The 12,138-nt window shown below is 33.3% G+C and overlaps 1 protein-coding gene across 1 annotated transcript in view; it reads left to right on the forward strand.

The window, feature by feature from the left end:
* The window catches only part of LOC122712376, a 98,998-nt gene that overhangs the window by 44,498 nt on the left and 42,362 nt on the right, over positions 1-12,138 (forward strand). Inside the window, exon 4 of the mRNA XM_043931963.1 lies at positions 3,231-3,463. Within this exon, the coding sequence (XP_043787898.1) occupies positions 3,231-3,463 (233 nt within the window). The remainder of the gene's footprint in view (positions 1-3,230; positions 3,464-12,138) is intronic.

Below are 12,138 nucleotides of genomic sequence, written 5' to 3' on the forward strand. Positions count from 1 at the left end.
ATTTTGGTTATAAAAATTTTTTCCAATTTTTTTTAGAGATTTTTATACCATATTTTCCTTTACTCGCAATTTTGTATAATACAAATTTATGCATTAAAATGAAATTTTATCAATTTTCGTAACTCTTCACCCGTTTTCTTATTACAAAAATGTACTTTCGCTCTTGTTAAATTATTCATTCCCGACCACCGATCTGCTCGAAACTATTAATTTATACGCTGAACGAGTACAAAATTCAAATTCTTGATTAAATTACACGATAATATAAATTCGCATTATCAGAAACTGAATTATGATTAACCATCGAATATTACGAATGTACGTGTATAAAAATCTTCGAATTCAGGAGGAAACTTAAATTAAAAAAAATCTCTTTCTATCTCCAAACGACGGGATTAAAACGAGAACGGGACGAAAGTTTAAATTGAATTGGAGGAAAGAGGAAGGGTATTTTTTACAAATGGGAATATCATGGATTTACACGAGTCTACGGAGGATCGCTTTTCGCGAAACGATCGTTCCCAAGCGGTTAATATTATCGGCGAGAACGGTCGTATATACACATTAGAGCGCAATTGTTTTCGCCTGGTAGGCGAACCACTGGCAATTATTAATTTTCTCCCGAGCGAATAGGGCACGTGGTGGTGTCGTCCCATAAGTGCTCAGCGTAAAATGTGATCACGTTGCATATGGGCGTGAAAATTGTAATTAATATACGTGGGTGGATCGATTCGTTTTGAAGATTTGAAATTGTATCTGTTTGTGTGACGTAATCAGAAATTACAATTAACGATATGCATATATATTATATATATTACATATATAATATTCCAGATACAAATTCATTTATTGGATTGATTAAGAAGTATGGAGAGCAATCCTCTGGAGAGGAAATTGCAATTGTTCATAATATTGCACATGTTGTTGTGAAATTACGTACATATTTTTTCGACGACTCTCGATTTGAGATTTGCGGAATTTCGAAATAATTCGCTTGTTTGCTAGGGAAATTAGAAAAGTTTCAAAAACTTTGAGTTATCACGTTGTTTACTGTCCGAGATCCTTAAATTGCGAGCAATATGGAAGCAAAATTTCAACCTTTCCTTTCGAAGTAGAAATCCTTTCAAAAATTTTGAAAGGAATTTTGAAAATTGCTAAATCGAGATATCAACGCAGGATATGAAAAATTAATAAAATTGTTATATAAAAAATATTACATTATATAAAATATATATATTATATAAAAATTATTATATAAAATCATATAGCAAAAAAATTTCAGGAAACGGAGTCTTTTCAAGGGGACGGGGTTCTCTTCTCCATTTCGGGGAACGAACAACCGAACAATTATGGCCGAGCTCGACGAACGTTATTATTCCAATCATCCCATCACCCGAGGGATGCTTGATTCCAATTGATCGTATCGCGGCGTCGGGCAAATAAAATCCGATTTGCATCGGTGTTTTCCCGGAAAAGGTTTGGAAAGGGGGTGGGGAGGGGATGTAGAGAGAGAGAGAGAGAGAGAGAGGGAGAGATGGGTCGCGTTGTCAAACCGCGAGCACCGCGTTACGCGTGGTTCACGCGGCGTGAAACGAACGTGGCTGGGATTTGAAACCCCCCTCTCGCCCCCTCCCTGAAACATGGATGGACAGCTGCCACCCGTAGTCCCGTGTAATTAGATGACGCGGCTCGGCCGCGTTTGTCACTGTCAAAAAGCCTGTGGAACTGTTGATCCGTCCTGAATTTACCTCGTTCGAGAGGTAACCTCGGCAACCGTGGCCGATGGTTAACGTTCCACGAATAACGAGCGCGATGAAACGATTTTTTTCGCGAGATGATTCGGTTTGAGGATGAGATAAAAGGAAGCGAAACTGGTGGACTTTGAAGGACTTAGGCGAAAAGGAATGGATGGGAGTAAAATGTGATGCTCAATTTAATTGTGTTATCAATGGTATGATGATTGTGAATGGATAAAGTATGGAGGAAATGCGATGTGAAAGTAGAATAGGATATAGAAGAAGTCAAATAGTTAGTATCTAGATTAATAGATGCTTAGAATTTAATTTTTATTCTGTATCAATGATGACAAGTGTTTGTATAAATAGCTATTTAATTTAGATTTAGAAAGAGAATGTAAAAGTGTGATATGATAGTGTGGGATAGTATATAGAAGAAGTGTCAAACACTTAGTATCTAGAGTACTAGTATCTTATCAAATGTACCAAAGATAACAAGTTTTTAGATTAATAGTTGTTTAATTTAGATTTAGAAAGAAAATGTAAAAGTGTGATATGATAGTAGGATAGTATATAGAAGAAGTGTCAAACACTTAGTATTTAGAGTACTAGTATCTTATCAAGTGTACCAAAGATAACAAGTTTTTAGATTAATAGTTGTTTAATTTAGATTTAGAAAGAGAATGTAGAAGTGTGATGTGATAGTGGGATAGAATATAGAAGAAGTGTCAAACACTTAGTATCTAGAGTATTAGTATCTTATCAAGTAAAAATGTGATATGATATGGAATAAAATATAGAATTGTCAGACACTTAGTATCTAGACTACTAGTATCTTATCAAGTGTATCAATGATAACAAGTTTCTAGATTAACTGTTTAATTTAGATTTAGAAAGAAAATATAGAAATAATATGAAATGTCAGAAACTTAGTATTAAAATTAATAGATTGGAACTTAATTTTTATCTTATTTATCTGTACCAGCAGAAAGATAAGATAGGTGTCTGGATTAATAGCTGTTCAGTCTAGATTCAGAAAAAGAATGTAAAAATGTTAGACACTTAGTATCTAGATTAATAGGTACTTAGTTTACGAGGAATGTATATTAATACGTATTACAACTTAATTTTTATCTTATCGAGTGTATCAGTGATGAGCAGAAAAAATAAACGAGTATCTGGATTAATAGTTGTTTGATTTAAATTTAGAAAAAGAACGTGAAAAGCGCGATATGATAATAAAAGGATAGAAGAAATATAAAAGCATAGAAGAAATGTAGTGGGTGATGAAGAAAGTAAAATATGCGTACATATGGAAAAGTTTATTTTTATTATTAACGAAATATCCATTTGCATTATATCCTCGACGTACGTGTGTATCGATAAGGTGACCAATCTCAATTCCAAGCTTGCTGATTGAAAATGGGTCGCGTGACAATAACGGAGAGTCAAATTGGTCGTAACTAAATTCGAAATCAATCATCCTGATTTCAGCCTGTCCTGAATCTCGGCCAGAGTGGATGGAACTGGCCGGTGGGGGTGCGGTGTGCTATGCCCCGTCACGTCTGGGTAAACTCGTGCTGCGTATCACTGGATTTCCAAGGGTCACTCACCAGTGTCATCAGAGTCAACAACAGGAGGACAGTCACCATCGCGAGACGAGACACTTATATCTTGGCTTTCACCACCCCTGGGACAGAGACTTGTGGAAAAGTTGGATTAAACAGGTAAGTCAAACACACAACGGTATCTCCACTACTACTGAGCAAACTTTGTTTCTACACGATGATGACCATTCTCGTGGAATTTTCCTTTCTTATATTTTTTTTTATCCTATTTTATTTATTTTTTTTTTTATTTTTTACTTTTCTATATTTCTTTTTTCGTTACGTTTTGCGATTAAGGGGAGAAAAATCCACCGGAAGAGAAGATAAGAATAAAAATATTTCCTTTGAAATTTCGTATAGTCAGCAGGGATAAATCCATCGAGATGAATTATGGAATTCCTGGTACGATTTAATGCCCGAGACGACCATCTTCTTTGATTGACCAATATTCGTTGCGCAATTTTAGAAAAAATTTACCCCAAAACATTCCATTTTCTTCGTTTCAAATTTTCCAAAAAATTGTTATTCCTCCTTATTTTATCGTACACATATAACCACCCATCACGAGGGACGAGGGAAAAATCCTTGTAAAACGGAGAAACGGAGATTTCAATCTCGAAACTCCTCCTCTCTCTCTCTCTCTCTCTCTCTCTCCTTCCACGAAATTTCAACGTCTCGGTGGCGTCGTTGGTGTTTCTCCGCGCAACGAGCAAACCACAACAACAATAATAACAAGGAACAGCCACGATAAATATTTATTATTTTTAGAGATTATTCGAACGGTGGCCAATTACATTCTGTCCCATTTTCGTTCCTTCCGAGAGAGAAGAATCGAAAGTGTGTAATATCCTTGGGCGAGCGTTAAAAATTAGATTGGAGATTAAATTGGCCGCGACCGAATGGCTTCCCTTCCGGGATGCTTCCTTTGTGATCGCGCCCTTAATTGAAATTGGCAACTCGTTTAATCCCCCCTCCGCGACGAATCGGTTGAAACGCGATTCCAACGATTAAACTCTTGCGCGTTTTTCGCAAGACCATCTCCTCCGTGGAGTTTTAACCCCCCGATAATTAGAATTAATCCTTCGAGGAGATGAATATCGGCGGGGAGAGTTAATGATCAATCGTACGAGGAGGAGATCACTTTGAATGACGAGCGAGCAAATTTTCGTTGATATTAATATTCTTTTATTCTGGAAAAATAAATTGTTTACGAGTCGATAATTAATTTTCTTCTTTTTTTAAGTTTAATATGTATTTTGGAGAGCAAGTTGAGAAATTGATTATTCGAGTGAATAAAAGGAAGGAGGAGAGGTAATAATGATATTTTAATTAATGATTTTTATTTTTAGCATATTGTTTGTTTTCAATTGTCGTTGATCGTCTCTTTAATCGAGCAATTATGATTATGCATTTTTATTTTATTTGTGTTTTAACATTATCCTCCGAGTCCTTCAGGTCTGTGTGTATGCAGGATGCATAAATATGCAGTTTATTTTACGATACATTGAATCGTATAACGAATAAAGCAAATGTATTTTCAATTCGCGTCACATTTACAACTCGTTGCGTTTAATGAAAAGACAGAATTTTACCAAGAAATCGTGTTATATCGAGAGAGGGGGAAAAAAGGAATTTGCAAAGTTACCGCTCCATTTAAAATTATCGCATCGTTTAAAATTAAATTAAGCAAAAAATTAATTATTAACGTATCCAATAATATTCGTAATATTAATAAAAAGACAAATAAAAAGTTTATCTCTTGTTAAATCGTAAGAAAAGTACATTTTCTTGATCTCTGTATTGACCAACTAGCAAATTGATCCATAAATTAAAATAATTTTCGAATCAACGTACAAAAATACTTCCTCGTTTCTTAATTTTTCTTCGATAATTAAATTTAAAATCGAATTATCAAAATAATTCGTTAGGAAAAATGTATTCCAAACCTCGTCAATTTGCTCCTCCGTTCCATCAACTTCTTTCGATATTAAATTCACGAGGGAAAAAGTTAATCGTATTATCAATCATAAACAATTTACTTCGTTGAACCCAGCCCAATCTATCTTTCACTTTTGCTCCGCGCAAACTCGCGAGAAAAAATTCATCCTCGATCTCATTCTCGCTCGACAATCGACTTATAAATCCAAATTAATATCGATAACATCCCCTCATTCCATCGACTTCCTCCAATATTCGTTAAAAATATTAAATTTAAAAAAAAAGAAGAAAATTAATAATCGACACTCGTAAACAATTTAAAATCTCCTTTATTCCTCGCGAAATATAAGAAAATTCCTCCTCCGCAAATCAAATCGACCTTGTTCCTTCGACAGCCCGGTCCAACTCCATTCATCTCCAAGTGGCGTAAAATCGACGGGGGGGGTCACAATAAAGCGGTCATTTCGAGCGTGGGCCATCGTGACGGTGCAATATTCATGGCGTGGCACGTGGTGTCCCCCTTTAAAATCGAGAATTCAACGGCAGCGCGACGAATTCAATAAAATGAACCGAGGGAGCAAAGAAGTCGAATGGCCGCCAGTATCGAAGGGGATCGATGCCTTTGCATTTTTCCATCGGTGGATCGTTATCCAAACTCGGCGTGGGGAGAATTCGTCCGATATTTGTTCGAACGCCGGTCACAGATCTGACTTATGGAAACTTATATCACTGGAAACCATTGACCTGAACTCTCTCTCTCTCTCTCTTTTTTCTTTCTCTCTCTCTGCTCGAGATCGAGTTTTTCTTAAAAAGATACGCCCGTCGTCGAGGCTGCATTCACGACCCATAGACCCTGGCTGTGGAAATAAAGAAAGCGAGGGGGGCGCTCGATAAACGGGACGCTCTGGAATTCAATCGGCGTCGTCCGCTCGATATTTCATATTTCTGGGATATTAGCAGGGCGGGAAACTCGGTTGAGAGTAGTTTATACGTGATGACGATGATGATGATGGAATAGGAGGATCGAGGAAAGTGGAGATCCTTCGAGGGAAAGGATAAGAAGATCTGGAGAAGTGGAATTTTGATTAGGTGTTTTTCGTTATTACGGATGGATAAGTATTCCGGGTTCGAGAAAGGAAAGTCTGAGAGATAAAGCCTTAAGAGAGCAAGTAATAGTGCGCGTTTTTAAAGAAAGTGTGAAAGTATGAAATATTGAAACGTGTAAAAAGTGTCCTCTTTTAGGAAGGAATAATTGAGATTTAAACTTTTGAGGAAAAGTTTAAAGGAGAATCTGAGAAAAAGGAATTTTGATTGATCTTGAAGTGATCTTATTTTATTAGGGATTATTAATGTAGATTGTTAATATAGATTTGAGATTTTTGAGTGAAAACTTAATTTAATCTAATATTTGGATATAATATAAAAGATGAAATATCAAATGAATTGAGCAAGTAAAAAATTCTTCTTTTAAAAAGCAATTATTGAGAGTTAAACTTTTGAGAAAAAGGAATCATTAATGTAGATTGTTAATATAGATTTGAGATTTTTGAGTGAAAACTTCATTTAATCTAACATTTGGATATAATATAAAAGATGAAATATCAAATGAACTGAGCAAGTAAAAAGTTCTTATTTTAAAAAGCAATTATTGAAAGTTAAATTTTTGAGAAAAAGGAATCATTAATGTAGATTATTAAATTTGAGATTTTTCAATGAAAACTTAACCTAACATTTAGATTATTATTAGTATCTTATGATAATATATAATTTTTTTAAAAGGAAAACTATAAAAATATGAAGAATAGATTACACGTTTAACCAAAAATTTTACATCTGCGCAAATCAAATCACAAATCGTTTTATAAATCTTCCATTACAAAAAGTTTATTCCATGTAGATTGTTAATATAGATTTGAGATTTTTGAGTGAAAACTTCATTTAATCTAACATTTGGATATAATATAAAAGATGAAATATCAAATGAACTGAGCAAGTAAAAAGTTCTTCTTTTAAAAAGCAATTATCGAGAGTTAAACTTTTGAGAAAAAGGAATCATTAATGTAGATTATTAAATTTGAGGTTTTTCAATGAAAACTTAACCTAACATTTAGATTATTATTAGTATCTTATGATAATATATAATTTTTTTAAAAAGGAAAACTTTAAAAATATGAAGAATAGATATCCATGATATCATCGAATATATAAAATTCCCAGATTCAATAATCCCTATATACAGAATTATAGACAGAGGAACATGGACAAAGAGCTCGATGAGAGAAAGAGAGAAAAATTCGCGTGAACAAGAAACGATAGGAGATAACAGAGGTAATATCGTTACGAGATATCGATCTGGTAATGAATCAGAAAGGTGCACGGTCCATTCTCAAATGAGGCCAAACACGTGCATCCACCGCCGCGTTTTGATGCAGGTTAATCGAATCGCCCGCCAATAATGGAGAAATGGCGGCGCTGCCTGCGTGTTCCCATTGGCCTGTAAGGTATTGTGCGCGTTAATTCACGGGGACCAATTCGATTTGCCCGCCCCGACATCCGAAATTCTACCATAAACGTGCACGATTGATGATTGTACAGGATACGAACGGAGTTTCGCAGTGGAAATCCCTCCGGGAGTTCGAATTCTGCTTGTAGAACAGTTGTAAATCGTGAGGAGGAATGTAATTAGGACAAAACGATTAAGACTTGAATTAGATAATTTACTTGCTATTCTTCGCTCTTTTTCTTTTTTTTTTTTTTGAGATAAATTGAAAAATAAATGGAATGGAATTGGTGGAAGAGTAAAGGATTGAACTAGATAATTTGAAAGAAAGTAAAATAGAATATTAGGAATTTTGGAGCGAGTTAAGAATAAATATATTTATATAATAGTATGCAATGATAAAAATTGAAAATAATGTTGGAATATTTTTATATTTTTCAAAAAGAAGGACATGGAAGGTACAAAGTTTTTCTTTCATAATCTTTCCGTCGTATTAGTCAAGAACAAAAGATCAAATAAGAGAAAATGATGGAATATAACCTGTTATTCAATGAAATATTAGTTATTGTCAGGAATATCGCAGAACTATCGATTGCATTTGAAATTACGCACTGCGTTATTACGTAAAATTACGAGTATTGTCTCGAATAAGAGACACTGCGCGAGGAAAGGTAATAATCTTAGACGTGTCATAGCTAATATCGAAAGGATCCACGTGAATTAAAACGTTATTGCGAAATGCAAGAAGATACAAAATGCGATTATCACATTTGCATACCAGATAAGTCATAATAAATTCCAAGAAAGAACTTGAGCAAGCTATTAACAATAATTACACGGATATCTTCATATTTCTTCCTATTATTACTGCATAAAATTGCCTCTTTTCAATATTTACAATTGGCGTTAATTAAGTTGAATCCTTCAAAAGTTCCTTCACAATTTTCTACCGTTTCACCGTTACGAATTCCTTCCTCCGACACAAAAACAACGAAGAAAAAAAAATAAAGAAGAATTTAATTGTCTCCAAACTCTATACCTAAATTTAAATTTAATATTTTTGGTAAATTTAATATTTTGGTAAAAATATGAGATTGATATTTCACCGAGCCGCGGACGTATTTGCTTCCCAGCAACTTCAAAAATTCATCTCTCTGTCCTAAGGAAACCCTGAAGGAGGAATCGATTTGGAAAGAGGCCCGCGAATGAAGAAGACACGAACCGCTCGAATTCGCAATATCTAAAATCCATAAAGAACCTTTCCTTTTTCGGGAGGGGGTGGAAGAAACGCGTGAAACGTCCACGTGAAATCAAAGGGAGGAGGGAGCCATCATCCTCTCTTATCCCGTGATAAGATAAGGTTGGAAAGATCGGGGATGGGTCTCGATGCTATCGAGTGATTCAGGGGAGCGGAAACGGGAGGAATTCGGAATGGCGCAAACATTGGCCTAAGGGCGCCGGATGAATATGAAATCACGATGAACAAACTTTAATATCCAAATGTAGATCACGGTGGGTCGATATTGGCCCTGGGACGAGGAGATCGTCGGGTGGAATGTCTTTTGTGTTATCGCGGAACGTTTCGCGTTATTGCTTCTTCTCTATTCCGCTAGAAACTGTAGTTATTCGTGATACGCGAGGATCGATCTTCTGTTTTAACAAAAGCGTGTGGTGCTCGTCGTGGAACGTCCCGGTTGCGTTTCTTTCGAGCTCGAGACGAAAAGAATTCGGAACGTTTGCGAAGTATCGCGAGAATTTCTGATCACGGGGGCTTGCAAAGCATTTCCAAGGGTAGGGGAAGGAAGAGAGAGAGAGAGAGAGGTTGTTGTTGATTGATGTTTGAAAGAATAATTGAGAGATTTGAGGAAGAAACGTGAAACGAAACGGGATTGTTATTGTATTGTTCGAATGTGGAATATGAGGAATTTTGAAGAAAATTGATATTGATATTTGATATTTGTAAGAATTTGGGAGAATTTGAAGATGAGGAAGAAGAAATTTTTAATTTGGAAAAAAGATATATAGCTTATGAGAGAATTATAAAATATCGTTCGAAAGAAATATGATCGTTTAGGAATTTTTGAGAATCTTTGGAAGAAGGAAGAGATTATCGATATTTGTAAGAATTTGGGAGAAATATATGTAGTCAAGAAATCTTTGGAGATGAGGAAATTTAAAAAGAATCGAAAGAAACGTGTCACGAATTTAATTTGAAAAAAAATTGTAACTTATAATAATAAAATATCGTTTGAAAAAAATATGAATATTGAGGGATTTTGAAGAAATATGAAATCTTTGAAAGAAGAAAAAAGTTACTGATATTTGTAGGAATTTGGGACAAATGTATGAGTCACGAAATCTTTGAAAATGAGGAAATGTGAAATTCCAAGAGATTCGAAAGAAACGTGTTACGACTGAAGAAATTTTTAATTTGAAAAAAAACTATAGCTTATAATGATAAAATATCATTCCAAAAAAATATGATCATTGAGGGATTTCGAAGAAATATGGAATCTTTGAAAGAAGAAAAAGGTTATTATCGATATTTATAGAAATTTGGGACAAATATATGAAACCAAAAAATCTTTGGAGATGAGGAAATTTGAAAAAAAAAGAAACTGAATTTAATAATTTAATAATATTTTAATAATAATTTATAATAATTTAATAATATTATGACTGAAGAAATTTTTAATTTGAAAAAAAGTTATAACTTATAATAATAAAATATCATTCCAAAAAAATATGATCATTAAGGGATTTCAAAGAAATATGGAATTTTTGAAAGAAGAAAAAAGTTATTATCGATATTTATAGAAATTTGGGACAAATATATGAAACCAAAAAATCTTTGGAGATGAGGAAATTTGAAGAGACGAAAGAAACGTGTTATGACTGAAGAAATTTTTAATTTGAAAAAAAGCTATAGTTTATAATGATAAAATATCATTCCAAAAAAATATGATCATTGAGGGATTTCGAAGAAATATGAAATCTTTGAAAGAAGAAAAAGGTTATCGATATTTATAGAAATTTGGGACAAATGTATGGAACCAAGAAATCTTTGAAGATGAGGAAATTTGAAGAGACGAAAAAAACGAGTGAAGAAATATTTAATTTAAAAAAAAAACACGACCTATAATTAATAAAATATCAAAAATATAATCTTTAATCTTGAAAATGTGAATAATGATAACCTACTCGACTTTTTCTTTCCACGAAAATACATACAAAAATAAAAGAACGAGACTCCCTTCCACGGAATATTCGAACTCGAATAACTCGGGATGGAGCAAATGAACAGATCCATCTCGTATAGTTGTACGTAACATGTAACCATGAAATTACGTTAAAGTTGAAATGAAACTACATCACAAAGCCTCGATTGAACTGATCTACGGTACGTGAACAGTAGTCAAGTCTGGATTTTGAGGCCAGAATATCATTCAATCAGGAATTACTGTCCGTGCGGCCGTCACTTTTACGATCCTTCCGATGTGCTTCGACTCGTGTCACATTTGCGTCACGGGAAGAAGTAATTTGTCTTTCCATCCCATTTATCTTTCTCTCTTCCATGTTGTACGATAAAAGTAGTGGGCAAAATCAAATCTTGGATTATGATTTTTAAATTTAATCGTTACACGAGAATCATGATGGCATCGATCATTATTTTATTGAGAAATTTATATTTTAAAAAAAATAATATCTTATTTTATTTTCTTGTTTCAATATTTTAATTTGTAATCAATACGTTGAGTTTCATTAAATTTGGTAAGTTAAATTAATAATTGGTTTAGCATCTTGATATAAATATTTAATAATTACTTTAATTTTGTATTATTTATCTAGTTTTATCTATTATAATTTATTTGTTAATCGTAGAGAAATTTATATCGAAAATTGAAGAATGATTTATTAGTTGAATTCCTTTAAATATTATATTTTATTTAAATATTTAAATAGCTTAAGTGAAAATATTGATTTGTGAAATCAATGATGTAATTTATTCTAAATTATTGTTTTAAAAATATTTGTTTATAGAGTCATATTATTTATTTTTAGTTTATGTCGATTAATTTAAAAGCAATACATATTGTAGTTCCCTTTTTTATCGATTGGACCTACCATTACGATTCTCAACCCTCCATCCAATACTTTTATCAATTCTGTATTTCTTTCAGTTTCAGAATTTTTCTTTTTGTAAATTTTTACTTATAATTTAAATCCTCGAAATCTTGACATTCAAATAAAAAATATTAAAAATTCCATTGCAGAGAAATACTAGATTGTCGCGCGTGTTTTGAATCACGTTACACAAATGATATATATATATATATATATATATATAACAGTGTTA

Source organism: Apis laboriosa, unplaced genomic scaffold, assembly GCF_014066325.1.
Source record: "Apis laboriosa isolate Shangri-la unplaced genomic scaffold, ASM1406632v1 scaffold1_cov151, whole genome shotgun sequence".
Lineage (NCBI taxonomy): Eukaryota > Metazoa > Arthropoda > Insecta > Hymenoptera > Apidae > Apis > Apis laboriosa.